The sequence below is a fragment of the Eurosta solidaginis genome, chromosome 1 (genome assembly GCF_040869045.1).
Source record: "Eurosta solidaginis isolate ZX-2024a chromosome 1, ASM4086904v1, whole genome shotgun sequence".
NCBI classification, from domain to species: Eukaryota; Metazoa; Arthropoda; class Insecta; order Diptera; family Tephritidae; genus Eurosta; species Eurosta solidaginis.
Window position 1 is genome coordinate 278,529,989 of NC_090319.1, and position 18,381 is coordinate 278,548,369.

Sequence of the window (18,381 nt, forward strand, 5' to 3'; positions counted from 1 at the left end):
CAGATAATGATTATACTTTAATTTTTTAAAAATCGAAAATTAAAAACCACCCTAATATATATACTTAGATACTATTTGTTGGAATTTACTACAATCATGAAAGATTTAAAATTACACATCATTGTTTGAGCAGATCAGAATTTACAATATATCGTACTTACTTAGTTAATTCAAGTTGAATTAAGTAATAAAGAATTAAAATTGAAACACCTTACAGTCGTTTATATATATATATATATATGTATATGTTTGCTTTATTTGGCAAAACAATTGTTTCGACACTCGCGACGTGTCATCCTCAGGTGTTTCAATTTTAATTGTTTATTGTGTGAGTCGTTTACCGCTCTATATTAATTATTTAAGTGAATTAAGTACTTTGTTCTATTAAGTTGTACGAAGCTGTATATGTAAATTCATTATTATTATGAATAATAAAATTTTAGTACTTATTAAATTGTTTATGAACAAGTGTTACTTCGATTTTGTGTAGGAGGAACAAGTACACTTAAAACCTACACTCCACTTTAGTTGAATAAGGCCGGCTTTTCATTCTTAGTATCCCCCAAAGGAATGTTCAATGTGAAATATTTGGCCTCATGCATGAAAATGAAATTTTTATTTTATTTCAGATAAGCGGACGTGGAATACATTATCCTGAGCACTTCGGTTTACTAGCATAATTCTCAAAAATCTCAATGACTTTTCCTCTCAATTCATTCTTTCTACTCTCCCCTTACATTTCTTCCCTCTTCCTACTTCTTCTACCCTCCCTACCTTATTCTCTCTTTCTCCATATCTTTCCACCTCTCTTGTCCAATTAATCATACGAAACTATATTTGGAAAAGCAGTGTACTAAATGAAGTACCGCACCGTCTCCTCTACCATGCTGTTAAAATGGGTGTCACTCATGCAAAGCGATAGTTTCGAGCTACATATTCAATGAATTCCTCCGAATTGGTGCTAATTTGATAGAGAGTGTAAAGCTAGTAGTCACCCTCGTACCAGCTGCGTTTGCGACTGAGCTATATGCATTTAAATTAATTTATGAAATGCTGTGACTATTTCAGAATTACCTACGACTAAACCAGTTAAGAATGCATTCAAAAGGCCAGCAGAGGAGGGCAATTGCTCCTTCGTAGGACATCACAGTATTAAAAGTGTCAGTTGAAAGTAGGGCGAGTGTACAAATTAGAAATTGTACCATTTTTTAATGCGATAGTTCTGCGCTAGTTCGGAATAAGTGCGATTCGCTACAGGGTAGATGCGGCAACGAAAGACTTAGCACACGAACCTCTGCGATGATTAATATATTCGTAGGAGTGATGGAGTTTTCGGTACAGCATCGCTCTTATTTAAGTATCTTTATACTCAGTTGAGCAGAGCTCACAGAGTATATTAACTTTGATTGCATAACGGTTGGTTGTACAGGTATAAAGGAATCGAGATAGATATAGACTCCCATATATCAAAATCATCAGGATCGAAAAAAAATTTGATTGAGCCATGTCCGTCCGTCCATCCGTCCCACCGTTAACACGATAACTTGAGTAAATTTTGAGATATCTTGATGAAATTTGGTACGTAGGTTCCTGAGCACTCATCTCAGATCGCTATTGAAAACGAACAATATCGGAATATAACCGCGCCCACTTTTTCCATATCGAAAATTTCGAAAAACCGAAAAAGTGCGATAATTCATTACCAAAGACAGATAAAGCGATGAAACTTGGTAGGTGGGTTGAACTTATGACGCAGAATAGAAAATTAATAAAATTTCGGACAATGGGCGTGGTACCGCCCACTTTTAAAAGGAGGTAATATAAAATTTTGCAAGCTGAAATTTGGCAGTCGTTGAAGACATCATAACGAAATTTGGCAGCAACGTTACCCCTATTACTGTATGTACGCTTAATAAAAATTAGCAAAATCGGAGAAGGACCACGCCCACTTTTAAAAAAAAAATTTGTTTAAAGTAAAATTTTAAGAAAAAATTTAATATCTTTACAGTATATAAGTAAATTTTGTAAACATTCAACTTCAGTAATGATATGGTGCAATAAAATACAAAAATAAAAGAAAATTTCAAAATGGGCGTAGCTCCGCCCTTTTTCATTTAATTTGTCTAGGATACTTTAACGCCATAAGTCGAAAAAAAATTAACCAATCCTTTTGAAATTTGGTAGGGGCATAGATTTTATGACGTTAACTGTTTTCTTTGAAACTGGACGAAATCGGTTGAAGCCATGCCCAGTTTTTATACACAGTCGTCCGTCTGTCATTCCGCATGGCCCTTAACATGATAACTTGAGCAAAAATCGAAATATCTTTACTGAACTTAGTTCACGTACTTATCTGAACTCACTTCATATTGGTATAAAAAATGAACGAAATCCGACTATGACCACGCCCACTTTTTCAATATCGAAAATTACGAAAAATGAAAAAAATGCCATAATTCTATACCAAATACTAAAAAAGGGATGAAACATGGTAATTGGATTGGTTTATTGACGCGAAATATAACCTTAGAAAAAACTTTGTAAAATCGTTGTGACCCCTACCATATTGAGTAGAAGAAAATGAAAAAGTTCTGCAGTGCGAAATAAAAAACCCTTGAAATCTTGGCAGGTATTATATATATAAATAAATTAGCGGTATCCAACAGATGATGTTCTGGTTCACCCTGGTCCACATTTTGGTCGATATCCGGAAAACGCCTTCACATATACAACTACCACCACTCCCTTTTAAAACTCTCATTAATACCTTGAATTTGATACCAATATCGTACAAACACATTCTAGAGTCACCCCTGGTCCACCTTTATGGCGATATCTCGAAAAGGCGTCCACCTATAGAACTAAGCCCCACGCCATTTTAAAATACTCATTAACACCTTTCATTTGATACCCATATCGTACAAACAAAGTCTAAGTTGCGATACCTCGAAAAGGCGTCCACCTATAGAACTAAGGCCCACTCCCTTTTAAAATACTCATTAGCACCTTTCTTTTGATACCCATATTGTACAAACAAATTCTAGGGTCACCCCTGGTCCACCTTTGTGGCGATATCTCGAAACGGCGTCCACCTATGGAACTAGGGATCACTTCCTTTAAAATACTCATTAACACCTTTCATTTGATACCCATATCGTGCAAACAACTTCTATAATCAACCCTGATCCACCTTTATGGCTATATCCCTAAATGGCGTCCACCTATAGAACTATGGCCCACTCCCTCATAAAATACTCTTTAGTGCCTTTCATTTGATAGACATGTCATACAAACACATTCCAGGGTTTCCCTCGGTTCATTTTCCTACATGGTTATTTTCCCTTATGTTGTCACCATAGCTCTCAACTGAGTATGTAATGTTCGGTTACACCCGAACTTAACCTTCTTTACTTGTTATTTATTTTTTTTATTTTTTTTAATATTTTGTTCGACTCAAACAAACATTCTCGGAGCGCTCATAATTTAGGAATCCTATATGATTTCAAACCCACACAGCATTTAGATGATTAATTTTTGAATTTTCCTCCATATTAATACAATTTGATTACTCCTTGTGACCCCGGCAGCATTTTTTGAAAATTTTGATCAGAAAATATTAAAATAACCCCAGATGATTAAAAACGTTCAAATTTTCAAGTATTTTTTATTCGAAAATTAACGTATTGTCGGGGGAAAAGTGTACCTTCAATTTGATTATTCCTGAATAATCATTTATGAGTCACATTTTTAATCACTTTTTATTTTTCTTTTCATCATATTTAAAAATTTTGGAAGATTGTACTTTACTTTTTATGTAATAATATTAAAGTTAATAGCTGCTGAAGGTTTCTGCATATTATTGATGTAAGTATTTTAGATATTTTGTGTTTGTGACCTCCGCATTATTCCTTGGCTGGCATGTCAAATCCTCTATCCGTAATTAACGCTGACGGAAAATCTGCATGCCCTTTCTATTCTGTTCGTTTTGGGGGTTTCTTCCCAAATTTCATGATTTCACACAGGTCCGCGAATGCTTCAAAATTCCAATGTCAAAATATAGCATTTAACATAATGCTTGCAATAGTCCTTTGTGGCTCTGAAAATCGTTCTAACAGAGTATTTTAAGAATCCGAAAAGTGTAGAAAACGATCTGTTTATGAGGCCAGACTCATAGAATATGAGATTTTGGGCCCATATCGAACAACCATCGCAAGAGGCGCTCATAATGAGTACAAATGCTCCGATTTAGTTGTATTTTCTGACTCTTTCGGACTATGAATGTTTGCTAGGTAAAGAAAAAAAGATGTTCTAAACTTTTGACTTTGTTAAGAAAAAATAAAAGAAATTTGGAATTGGTTCGCATTTGGTTCGAAAAGAGGGATATTTTGTATACCTGAGATAGGCTGCTATTCCACATCTTGGTTAATACGAAAGACAGATCTCCTTTCGATTTTTCTCATTTCCATTTTCGCTGACTTGCGCCGTTGATTATAATCTCATTGCGCGTTTTTTCTTACTGGATTAAATAAGTAGCTCCATAAATGCATTGTTTGCTTTATGGAATTCTAAATAGTAACATCGGACGTAGCTTAAACCAAAAATGGAGCACGCACTAATTTTAAAAAAATTCGCACTAATTTGAAAAAAAATATGCAAATATTTTAGTGCACAACCTACACTTAAAAAAAAACGAGTTTGCTGATTTAAAGTAAGACTTTTAGACAGCCCTTAGATCAAAGTACTCATTTTTGAGGATGCCGAAGCATTTGGTCCCGATTTGATATAGCAATTCGGTATCTACTTGAAATAGTTTGTTGAAATCTGACAAATCAGCTTTTTTCATTGGTAAATAGTTAGATAAAAGCTGTTCCAAATCTAAACACTGAGCATTTACAGATAACTCTATTCAACGGACGTGGAGTGTATGTGTTTGCATATGTACATATATTTCAAGTTTCAATGACACAAAACACAATAAAAATACTTTGAATAAATACTTCAAAAATTACAATTTACTAATGCATATACATATAAGTATGTATGTACGTTAGACTGGGTCGGTTTATTTACGCAATTTCATTTTTTTTTTTACTTTTTTTCAACTTAGATTTTTAAGGTTTTTTTCATTACATACTAAAAAAGTTTTCATTTGATTGAAAAATTTTCATGTATACCCTGTCAGACCCAAAAATGAAAATTTTTTTAGTAGGTCTTGAAAAAAACCTTAAAAATCGAAGTCGAAAAAGTCAAAAAAATTCAATTTCGCAGGCTCGAAAACATGGCTCAATTATATGGTTTTACTTATTTCACTGCATGGTCGAGCAAACTCAAAATGAAACCAACACATTGGCAACATTTTCTTACACATACAAAACTGCTAAGTTTTATGTTTCCATTCCATACCATTCGCACCAACACCAATACACAGATTTTGACAATTTGAACAGACATATTTTGTTATTGTACAGATGAGCCAACCATATAGTTGAACCATGCTCGAAAATTATGTTTTTGAGTATGGAACCTTTTTCCCTAAGCCCAAATCCTATCGAAAAATCGATGGCGCGATATCGGTTAACTTTCACCATACAAATCGACCCACCCTAATGTAGGTGCATAAATATGTTAATTAACAAGCTGAATGTACATATGTACTGTATTTAAATATACCAAATTAGTATGTACAACATAAAAAATCACTTTGTTAATTTGTTTTTTTCTTTACAAATAAATTCGTTACATTTTGAAGACGCGAAAATGTATACAAAACTTGTTTCATGAACAATCAATGTAATAGCGTTTGAGTGACGCCGGAGCGTGTTAAGCTGAAAAGCCATTCCAACAACCGAGCTACATTGCGCCCAGTTAACATTACACTAACACTTTGCATATGCATCACAGCTGCTTCAGCGCTGCCTTCATGTTTTGTCTTCAACCGCGGCAAAAATCGATCCTAATCAGGCAGACCCACATTAATGCGCTGACGCGTTGCCATACTGCGCGCATTACGAGTGGGTGCTGGTTTGGCGGACGACGTCTCACCGCCGCCATCGTCACTCGCTATAATCTCGCCATTATGAAGACAGAGGCTGCTGCGCAAATGTTTTCTCACACCACCTACCCCCACCATTTCAGTTGTCGTTGCTGTGTCGGTATTTTGCTTTATTGTTGTTATTTTTGGTGTGATTTTCCGTGCAGCTGACGCGATTTTTTGATTATTAAGACGACTTGTATTTATGTTTTTGTTGTTGTTGCTATTGCTGCTGTACGTATTTATTTTGTTGTTAATTAAATTATTATTTAGCTCTCGCTCTTCAGTTTCAGGGCTTTGACTTTTATTACGATTATTGTTGTTGTAGCTACTATTATTAGTTATATTTAATGACTTAATTGGTGTTGTTGTTGGTGTTTCACTATCGTGTATGTCATTTTCCACAAATGTCTGTTCCAGCATCTCATTATTGACAACATCCTCCATAAGATCTATTTCGCTATCGTAACGCCGCAGCTGTTGTGGGTGGCGTTGTTGTTGTTGTTGGCGTTTCGAATCACTTCCGGTGTTGCGCATATTTGGTGGTGGTGCGCGAGTGCGCAAACCGCGTCGTGTCACTGAATTTGGTATTTCGCCCTCATCATGTGAGTAGGTGTCATCGCTATAAGTGACATGCTTTTGGGGTGATGTACGTATGCGCATATTTCTCATATGACCATCCATATAATCCACGTCGTCGTTGGGTTCATCGTAAGCTTTATCCTCATACAACTCTTCATTCCTTTCTCTGTAGCGTTCATGTATTCGGCTCGGCTCAGCACTTCTGTATCCATCTGTGGGATGATAATCGTTACATCTACGCTCTCTGATGGTTTGTTTGAGTATACGCTTAGGTGGGCTTGTAAAACGACTAACACTATTAGCCCGTCGTACTGGCGCGACATTACGTCTACGGGTAGCATAATCATCTTCGTAGACTTCGCGTAATCGTTCCTCTCGCCTGTAATCATATGCGGGACTAACCGTTCTTCTACTCTCCAAATTGTCCAGGTCGCGCAAGTTTTCGTCCCTAAGACAATTTCTGCGTCCACTCTCGAAGTCGTTGTCAATATCTCTCCCTGCAAATCGATCAACTTCTCGGTCCTCCGCTAGAACACTAACATTATTTTGATGCACTGTATCGACATTATTCTTAAAACTTCCACTTCCCTCGCTTTTCTTCTCAGCACTACCTCGCGTCTGTGCCGGATATAGTCTCTCCTCTGTTGTTAAACTTCGCACATTATTTTTCACTTGCAACTTAAGACTATTTTTTGTATTGCGTTCCATCTCTTTCTTATCGTTCATATCCATTTTGGCACGTCTCAAATTATTACGATTATTTAGCTCATCATCACGCGCGTAGTCATAGAACTCGATTTTCGATGTGAAAGCCTGCTTTTTCTTGGCTGTTGTGTAACCTTCATTCACAACATTCTCAGGCAGTGGCAAATTTAAGGCAGTTGGCTTGGGAGTCACCTCCCTATTTGCACTCCGATTACCTCGCAATAGCAATGGCTTTCTTGCTTTCGTCTCGTCGCAAAGATTATCCAAAAACTCAATTGATGATTTCGAAAAATCCTTTTGAAACAATTGTCTCGTATTCACATCTGAATCTCCGCCACCGCTTACTGCTGTTTGCATTAGTAATTGTGGCCTTTCCGCTTGCGCAATCTGTAAGCTATTATGTCGTTTGACCCGCGTTTCCAATGCTGAATCGACCTTAGTGTCATCAGGCCAAAAGATACTCGATTGCATGCGATTTTGTTGTGTACTCGCGTTTCTCCGCTCAATCATGCCTGGCGGCAGGCCAGTGTAAAATTTTCCGTTGAGCATCTTGAATTAAGTCTTTGGTAGAAAAAGCGACCGTCCATGCCAGAATGAAAAACTGAACTGAATGGTTGTCGTGCAATAAGAATCGATTGAAGGCGATAAGTTGGTTGGCTGCAGCGGCAGCAGCGGACTCAACTGCCAACACTTGTTGACGACTTTTTTGTTGTCTTTATTATGTCGGTTTATATTAGTTTCGTTGGTAGTTGATCCGTTTGTAGGCGTTGTTTTTAACTGAATTATTCTTAAATAATCAATTTGTTGTTCTCTCAAGTAACCCAACAAACAATTGGATGACTAAGCTAAGATTAATTTAAAATGTTTATAAATGATTGTTTGTTAAGAAAAAATTTCTTTATTCAATAGTAAGCTTCTGTGCTGTAGTTTATCCCATATAAACTGGAAGCCATTTTGAAATCGATAATTTTTTTGTAACCGGTTACTTGTTGGGAACCACTTATATGAAACGTCTTACTTATTCGAAATAAGTAACTTTTTTGGAACCGATTACATTTTTGGAACTGGTAATTTTTTTGGAGCGCGTTACTTATTTGGAACCGGTTTCTTGTTGAAAATTTTTTAAAATCAACCAGTTTTATGAAACCGGTTTCTTATTTTGATCCGGCAAGATAATTGAAATCATGTATATTGGAACGATTTTCCGTCATCCCTTGTCAAATTTGGTTTCGAGACAACCCGGTTTCGGCGTTGTGCCATCATCAGTCTCAATTTTAGTTTTCTTCTAATTGAGATATGTAAGTTTTTGAAACCGATTACTTTTTTGTAACCAGTCACGTTACACATGAGGTAGAGAGGAGAATGAGGTAATTCTGGAAACAGGGTACTAGTTTAGATCCTGTTGCTTTTGCACAACCGTTGCTTGTCTAAAACCGAGCACATTTTCGAAAGCACGTATTTTGTCGAAACCGGTTACGCATTGTGACCCCGATATTTTTCCGGAACCGGTTACTTATTGAGATTTAGGAGATTTTAAAAACGAATATTTATTTAGAACTGGGTGCTTTTATTGAAATGAGTTACGCTTTAAAACCGGATATTTTTGGGAAACCGATTACTTATATTATAGAACTTACTTGAAGTTGGGCACTTTTGGGAACCGAATACTTACTTAGACTTTATTTAGAGTCAGGTACTGAAGAAAAGCCGAACACTTATTTAGAACTGGGTGCTTTATCGAAACTGGTTAATCCTTTAGAGTCAGGTACCTCTTCGAAACTGGTTTCTTGTTTAGTATTGCGTGCTTTTCGAGACATAATACTTATTTAGAACTTGTTTATAATAGGGTTCATATCGAGCTGGCTGTTTTATCGAAGTGTGTTACGTCTTTAGAGCCGGGTACTTCGGAACTGGTTACGTATTTAGTATTGGGTAGTTTTGGAAAACCGAATACTGATTTAGAACAGGATACTTTCTCGAAATGAGTTACGTCTCACAGCCAAGTAGTTTTCGAAAGTGGTTAATTATTTAGAATTTCGTAATTTTAAAAAGCGTAATATTTATTTAGAGCTCTCTGTGCTCTGTGCTTATTCGAAACCGGTTACTTATTGACGTCAAGTTTTTATACCTTTCATGAACACGAAATGGTATATTAACTTTGGTCCGAGAAATATAGAAGATAGACTCACCATTAAGTATACCGAATCGATCAGGGCGAGGACCTGAGTTTATATAGCAATGTCCGTCTGTCCGTCCGTCTGTCTGTTTGAACGCAAACTTGTCCCTCAAATTTTGAGATATCTCAATGAAATTTGGCACAAGGATGTATTTTTGGATTATATTAAACATTTGTCGGACCCAGTAGAATCGGACCACTATAAAATATATCTCCCATACAACCGGTCGTTCAGATAAGACGATTTTGGTCATTCCTGCCGCAATTTAGAAAGTATAAACGTGAAACTCGGTGATATATATTCTAATATATCATATAATATATTCTGAAAAAATCACTTTGATCGAAGTTATATATAGTATATATCGCATACAACCGATCGTTCAGATAGAAAGATTTTTGCCAATTTCACCCTTAATTTCCAATATAAAAACGTGAAACTTGGTGTTATTTATTCTAATATATCATAGAAGATTTCATGAAAAAATCATCTCGATCGGAGCTATATATAATATATATCCCATACACCGATCGTTTAGATAGAAAGATTTTTAGCCATTTCTCCCTTAATTTCCAATCTAAAAACGTTAAACTTGGTGATATTTTTTCTAATATATCATAGAAGATTTCCTGGAAAAATCACTTTGATCGGAGCTATATGTATATAGTATATAACCGATCGTTCAGATAGAAAGATTTTTGGCCATTTCTCCCTTAGTTTCCAATATAAAAACGTGAGACTTGATGATATATATTCTAATATATCATAGAAGATTTCCTGTAAAACCCATTTCGATCGGAGCTATATATAATATATATCCCATACAACCGATCGTTCAGATGAGGAGGTGTTTTGTCATATTTTATTTTATATTTATCTTAAAACTTGTTTAGGTATGTACATCTGTTCACTATATATTTCTTATCTTATACATCCGATTATTTGGAGATTTCGAACAGGAAAAGATTATTGTTCAGCCCCAAGTCTTTGGCACAGCCGAAGGCAGTCCTGCCCTTACTTGGTAAAATTGTTTAAGTTTTTTAAACTGGTTGCCTTTTTGCAGCGAGTTACTTCTCTGGAAGCAGTCGTTTTTTAAACCCGTTTTTTTTTCCGAGCAGGTCAATATTTTGAAACCGGCTACGTCTTTAGAACCGGCGTTTTTTTTTTGAGCTAGCTATTTTTTTTTTAAATCGATATTTTTTGTACTATAATTTTAAGGTGCCCCATTTATGCAGAAATTCTCAATGTATAAAAATAATGGACGATGTTCTTGCCGCTACCCTTTTATTTCCGTTTTCTCTTATTACCGCTCTTTTTTATACTCAGTTGAGCAGAGCTCACAGAGTATATTAACTTTGATTGGATAACGGTTGGTTGTACAGGTATAAAGGAATCGAGATAGATATCGACTTCCATATATCAAAATCATTAGTATCGAAAAAAAATTTGATTGAGCCATGTCCGTCCGTCCGTCCTTCTGTCCGTTAACACGATAACTTGAGTAAATTTTAAGGTATCTTGATGAAATATTGTATATAGGTTCCTGGGCACTCATCTCAGATCGCTGTTTAAAATGAACGATATCGGACTATAACCACACCCACTTTGTCGATATCGAAAATTTCGAAAAACCGAAAAATTGCGATAATTCATTACCAAAGACGGATAAAGCGATGAAACTTGGAAGGTGAGTTGAACTTATAACGCAAAATAGAAAATTAGTAAAATTTTGGACAATGGGCGTGGCACCGCCCACTTTTAAAAGAAGGTAATTTAAAAGTTTTGCAAGCTGTAATTTGGCAGTCGTTGAAGATATTATGCTGAAATTTGGCAGAAACGTTACTCCAATTACTATATGTATGCTTAATAAAAATTAGCAAGATCGGAGAACGACCACGTTTACTTTAAAAAAAAAATTTTTAAGTCAAATTTTAACAAAAAATTTAATATCTTTACAGTATAAAAGCAAATTATGTCAACATTCCACTCCAGTGATGATATGGTGCAATAAAATACAAAAATAAAAGAAAATTTCAAAATGGGCATGGCTCCGCCCTTTTTCATTTAATTTGTCTAGGATACTTTTAATGCCATAAGGCGAACAAAAATTTACCAATCCCTGTGAAATTTGGTAGGGGCTTAGATTCTAGGACGATAACTGTTTTCTGTGAAAAAGGGCGCCCAGTTTTTATACACAGTCGACCGTCTGTCCTTCCGCTCGGCCGATAACACGATAACTTGAGCAAAAATCGATATATCTTTACTAAACTCAGTTCACGAACTTATCTGAACCCACTTTGTATTCGTGTAAAAAATTGATGAAATCCGACTATGACCACGCCCACTTTTTCGATATCGCAAGTTACGAAAAATTAAAAGAATGCCATAATTCTACACCAAATACGAAAAAAGGGTTGAAACATAGTAATTGGATTGGTTTATTAACGCAAAATATAACTTTAGGCAAAAACTTTGCAAAATGGGTGTGACACCTATTACATTAAGTAGAAGAAAATGAAAAAGTTCTGCAGGGCGAAATCAAAAGCCCTTGGAATCTCGGCAAGAATACTGTTCGTGGTATTACATACATATATAAATAAATTAGCGGTACCCGACAGATGATGGTCTGGGTCACCCTGGTCCACATTTTGGTCGATATCTCGAAAACGCCTTCACATATACAACTACCACCACTCCCTTTTAAAACACTCATTAACACTTTTCATTTTATACCCATATCGTACAAACAAATTCGAGAGTCACCCCTGGTCCACCTTTATGGCTATGTCTCGAAAAGGCGTCCAACTATAGAACTAAAACCCACGCCCTTTTAAAATACTCATTAACACGTTTCATTTGATACCCATAACGTACAAACAAATTCTAGAGCCGCCCCCTGGTCCCACCTTTATGGCGATATCTCGAAAAGACGTCCAACAATAGAACTAAGGCCCAACGCCCCTTTTTAAAATACTCATTAATACTTTTCATTTGATACCCATATCGTACAAATAAAATTCTAGAGTCAACCCTGGTCCACCTTTATGGCGATATTCCTAAATGGCGTCCACCCATAGAACTATGGACTACTCCCTCTTAAAATATTCTTTAATACCTTCCATTTGATACACAGGTCATACAAATACATCCCAGGGTTACCCCAGGTTTTCCTACGTGGTGATTTTCCCTTATTTTGTCCCATAGCTCTCAGCTGAGTATGTAATGTTCGGTTACACCCGAACTTAGCCTTCCTTAGTTGTTGTTTTATGTTTTTTTTATTACCGGTCTCTTTTTATCGCAGGTCTCTGTTTATTACCGCTATTTTTTTGTTTCTGGGCTCTTTTTACTACCGATCTCTTTTTGTTACCGATATCTTTTATTACCGCTCTCTTTTTGTTTCATGTTTCTTTTGTTACCGGTCTCTTTTTATCACAGGTATCTGTATATTGCCGGTCCTTTTTTATTACCGTTCTTTTGAGAAATGGTTTTGAGGAACCAACCAAAATTTTTAGAACCAATTTTTTCGGAACCGATGTTTTTTAAGAACGATTTCTGTTTTACAAATGCCGTCATCCAGTGAGTTTTACAGCTCCGGCTGACGCTGAATTCTCACGGGAATGGTCTGGATCATTGAGAGACTAGAGAAGCAGATGTCGTGATTTTCGTACACGTGAAATGTGCAGATGTCGTCGCTATTTTTCATTTAACTCATACGGCGAAAGGCTAAGCAGCGATATCTATTTTTGAAAAAGTAGGTTTATTAAGGGCAACGTTGCCAAACTAAAGACAAGTAACTAACAAATTATCTGGCTCACAAATTGAACCAAACTACTATCTGGATTTATCCGGTTCAAATCGGTGTTGTTGCATTTACATGCAAAATTATTTATCTGGCTCAGGCTCTTTGCCACCGGATGATGGCTAAAAGCAGTATATTTAAACGGAAAGCCATTTAGGCAATTACATAATTAAATTTTTTGGAACCAGTAAATTTTCAAGGGTGTTGGTTTTTGTGGAAGCAACCGGTAATTTTATGGAAAATTTTTTTTTCTTTTAACTGGCTTTATTTTGGAAGGAGTTTTCTCTTGGAGCGATTTTGGGGAGGATTTGTTGAAAAATATGCTCAATCTCTTTTTTATTGCGCCATTTAGCGATTTTTTTCTTCCATATTCCATTGTTATATGGTTTTGAATATTTTTTGCATTGTAAGTCTTACGCTCACCAGTGGTGAAATTCACTAACTTCAATGCGATTTGTCGAGATTTTAAACTACCATTTTGTCGCTTTCCTTATCGATTTTACTATTCACTAACTTAATTTTAACGACTCGTTTTAAATGACATTTAAATTTCATTTTAATTGTAGAAAGGTGGCAGCACAGCTTAACGGAACCTAAAAAATGCGAAAAGCACAAAAAGAATGCCAAAAATAAATAAAGTCCGTATACTAACTGATTTTAATAGTCATTATTGTGCAATCTTTTACATATTTTGACAAAAGGTAAGTAAATTCGGTATTCATTTCTTTTTTTTTTTTTCTCTGTTGATATCACAGTTATTCTTGTACCCCTTAATTGACCATCAAGTTGAGAAATAATATCATGGGCCAAGTCTGGGGTTAGTCGGTACAGAATTCGAAACTCCGTTGCATTCAAGTGGAATAGGTTATCTACTTTTCTAAGAAGGTGTCTGTCCACAGGCGATGGTCTTAGTAATTCTTCATCTTGTGATAAAACGTACGCCAAGTACTCAAATGCCATTTGATTTATAAATAAAGCAGCTTTTCGTGTTTGAAAGTCTTTAGTTAAAGTTCCGATTTTCTTTTTGACCTAAAATTACCAGAAATATGAATTTCGTGATTTTTAACGCAGCCAATTTACTTGCCGATTATTTAACAACACAGCTGATCGTCGATAAACGAATATCGATACAAAATAGTTACTGTATAACGAAATCGTTATAGTAAACGATTCGTAAATAAAGCGATGGCAAATGTCTTTAAAAAAGTTAGTGAATTATACTACAAGAAGGTTCACTTAAAATAATAACAGCAAGATTACCAAAAATCTTAAAAATCGTTACTTGGTGGTTTCAATAAAAAAATAAAATGTAAGGCGCGATAACCTCCGAAGTGATCTAAGGCCGAGCTTCTCTTCCAATTTGCGTCGTGCTTCTCTTGATTTTCCCTACAAATTGGCCGGACGGGACCTACATGATTTTGTGCCGATTCCGAACGGCATCTGCAAGGCAGATGAGTATTCACTGAAAGCTTTTCATGGCAGAAATACACCCGGAGCGCTTGCCAAACACTGCCGAGGGGCGACCCCGCTTAGAAAAAATTTCTTCTAATTGAAAAACCTTATTTCTAAAATGTTTGATGTTGTTTTGCCCGGGGTTTGAACCCAGGGCATCCGGTGTGGTAGGCGGAGTACGCCACCATCACACCACGGTGGCCGCCACTTGATGGTTTATATTTAATAAACATGAAAAGTATAATCGCTCCCTGGGTTATCACCCACACACACATGCAAAAAAATAATTGTTTGTTTATATGTCTGTAGAATATTTAATTTATGCCACCACTTTGCTGCTTTTGACTCATAAAATGTTTAGCTTTTTTTTTTTTTTTTGGTTTTTATATTCGATCGTGGCTGGCTGCTAATTTTGTAGCGGCAAGTTTCTCTTTATGGTCAAATCAAAAGTTGGATGAAAACATTTTTGGTATAAGTTGCTATTGTTTGTCTTATTCATTTATATTTATGGTTTGATTGAATTGTAACAAACAAACATTCACTTTGTTATTTAGAACCTTCTTAAATTTAGCACTAAGATTTTACCTTTAAGGCTTTTATTGGGAAATAATTGAAGGAAATGCGACTCAATTGGCATTTCTGTGATTGTTGGTAATTGCACAACTGCACCTTTGATTGTGAATTACGCAACGACAAGTGTCAATAACTTTGTACAGCTGGCTTTTGTTGCATTGAATAGCCGAAAGGTTTCTGGTTGACAAGTTTTTTTTCGACATCGTACTTAAACAGGAATCAATTAAAAAACTACCGTCATGTCATTTTACGCAGATGCTAAGTTAAATTTGGCTATTCAAAAGCATTCTTGCCAATTTTTGAATAAATTAAGATGTTGTTTGAATTGTTTAAACTATTTTAGTATGTAGTAGATAAAGTTCGTTATAGTTAACTTAGGCGGTAAGCTTTTATTTTGTTTTGGATATTTCAGCTCATTAGCCAAACTAAATTTCAAGAAGTTCCACTTAAAATATGGATAAATAAGGTTAGGTTAGGTGGTAGCTGCTCTCATAGGGGAGGCTCACTTGGACAGAATCAAGGTCCGTTGTGATACCACATAAAACAATGGTGACGTCGGTTTAGCCACGTAATAGTTTCGAATGAGACTGATCTCAACCTTCGATAAATCCTCGGGAATACTTTCGCATAGTTATGGCAAAAGCTGGGCAGTCAAGCATAAAGTGACTCAATAATTTCACCTCATCATTTTCTATACATCTGCAGCAAGATGAGGTTTCCAGTATATTGAAACGTACCGCATGGATTCCCATTGGACATTGGCCTCTCAGAAACCCCAAAAACCATTGATATATGAGCCTTAGTGAACCCAATCATTTCGGCATACCTCCTGCAATCAACAACTTTCTGAAGAATATTTCTACCAAGTAAGGGGTCGAGGCCCATCTATGCTGGAGCAGACCACTGGAGCCCCAAAATCCTTACAGCCATCTTCACCCGGATAAATTTTACCGATGCTAGCTAGGAGATCCGCTAGACAGTTGCTCGGGATATCACTATGCCTCGGGACCCATATAGTCTTAATCACAAAATAGTTCGATGTAAAGGCAAGCGAGGTCAGGCACTCCCAGTACACCCTCGATCGCACTATAGTTGAACTAAGGCTTTGATAGCCGCTTGGCTATCAGAGTAAATGTTGAATTCCCAACCGTAGTAGTAATGGATAGCATTTGATACACGGCGTATTTAATCATGGCAGGAAAACGCTGCAGTGATCAACAAACTTAGACCTACGGCTTACATTGACAAAAGACCAACTGGGGTACTTGAAGTTAGCGCTCTGAAATTCTTTTTATAAAAATTTTAAATTCTCCGTAAGATAGATATGGAACAAGTAAAGTTGTAACATTAAAATTAAAAGGTTATTTCACCTTCACGGTATTTCTTTTTTGATATCCTAAACAATATTTTCATTATACTCAAAAGAAACCAAAAATTCAATCTTTTCCACCCTAATACATACACAAACAAACCTCGCTGAAGTTTTGTTTAATATAAAACTAATTCCAAAGTAATCTCAACCACTGAAAAATTTGATCATCTGCCGATTTCTGTAGCTTAACTCTTACTCCTACGGTTACTGCTCCCCTATTTCTTCTCTTCCTCTCCCTTTCTGTGGCCCTCGGCCTCTCTCTATCTCTTTAAGCCCCCCTTCCGTCACCCTTTTTTTATTTCTTACATTCCGTCTCTTTCTTTTGTTGTCTACCTCTTAACTCTCATTTTAATTTTCCAATTTATTTCTGCTGCTGTGTGAGATTAATCCCTCATAAGAAGCTTCCTCTAAGTTAAAAAGATAACTTGTCGTGCGTGTCAAGCGGGTCTTAGAGTTATAGAGAATTTAAGAAATGCTTTTACTGTGGCGTTGAACGGCCAAATTTGGTCGTTAATTAAGTAGCCCAAGTTATTCCCAATTAATGGGTTAGAAAAATGTAAGTATAATGGTTTGCATCTAATAAATAAAACTTATAAATAACGAATCGTCTTTTACGGATTTTATCTTGCAATTTTCGAATGATATGCTGCCATAGTTTGAGATATTGCAAATATTATACGAACGAATGAGGCGAAACAAACGTTCGTTTCGTAATGGAGAATGAGGCCCTCATTCTCAATAACGAGTGGATTTATTATTGCACATAAGCGTAGGTGTGATATTTATTCGCCTTTTGTTATATTTGGCCGTATTTAGCCAATCATTTGAGACACTAATTTGGCAAATTTACACATTCGAATCAGCATATATGTATGTATATGGGTGTATGTAGTGTAGTTAAAGCTTATAAACCATACAAAGCACGTAAACTTATATAAACAAAGACATCTTTGTGAGATTTAAACGTTAACACGGATACTCTGGGAACTTATTAAGTTTATAAATACCAAACCTTTTGATATAACCTTCAAGAACAACAAGTTATGACACATGAATTTTTTAAATTGCCAATACCTTACAATGCCTGCCTTTATTGCAGCCAATAGGCCTGAATACATTCACGACGGCGGCTACAAAGCAATATCTATCTACTTATTTGTACACATGTTCTTATGAGGGTCGATGTCAATAAAAACTAAAATAGAAGTAAAAAACAGATGATAAAGATGAAATCATTCATTTATATATATTTCCAATACAAACACATTTTTTTTTATGTTTCCCAACTGTTTGCAATAATTAACGTTTGTTGCTGCCGCGGTTAAACTAACCAAGTAACCAATCTACATATATACTTATACTGAACAATTTTCCGTCATCATTTGGTTTGGAGGCAAACCGGTTTCGCCGTTGCGCCTTAATCAGTGTCATTATTTATTCTGATCTATTGTGGTCGTTTGTCTTATATTTACACTAGCAGACCCGGCAGACATTGTTCTGCCCTAAATTTGGTCTATCTGCGTAAATTTTAATAAGCTTTTTCCGTCTAACTCTCCCTTTCCCCTCTTCACTTTTTCTTAATCCTTTTATTTACTCCTCCCTCCGTCTTTTTCACTTCATCTATCTCTATCTTCTTCTCACTCCATCTCTTTCTCAGTCTCCTTCTCCTTCCCTGTTTTCTCCTATCTCA

The 18,381-nt window shown here is 36.0% G+C and overlaps 1 protein-coding gene across 1 annotated transcript; it reads right to left on the reverse strand.

Annotated features, from left to right (window-relative positions):
- Positions 1-5,255: 5,255 nt before the first annotated feature.
- LOC137237367 (probable basic-leucine zipper transcription factor E) lies at positions 5,256-8,008 on the reverse strand. The gene has a single exon (XM_067760911.1). The coding sequence runs from the start codon at positions 7,865-7,867 to the stop codon at positions 5,954-5,956; it is 1,914 nt and encodes a 637-aa protein (XP_067617012.1). The 5' UTR covers positions 7,868-8,008; the 3' UTR covers positions 5,256-5,953.
- Positions 8,009-18,381: the final 10,373 nt, after the last annotated feature.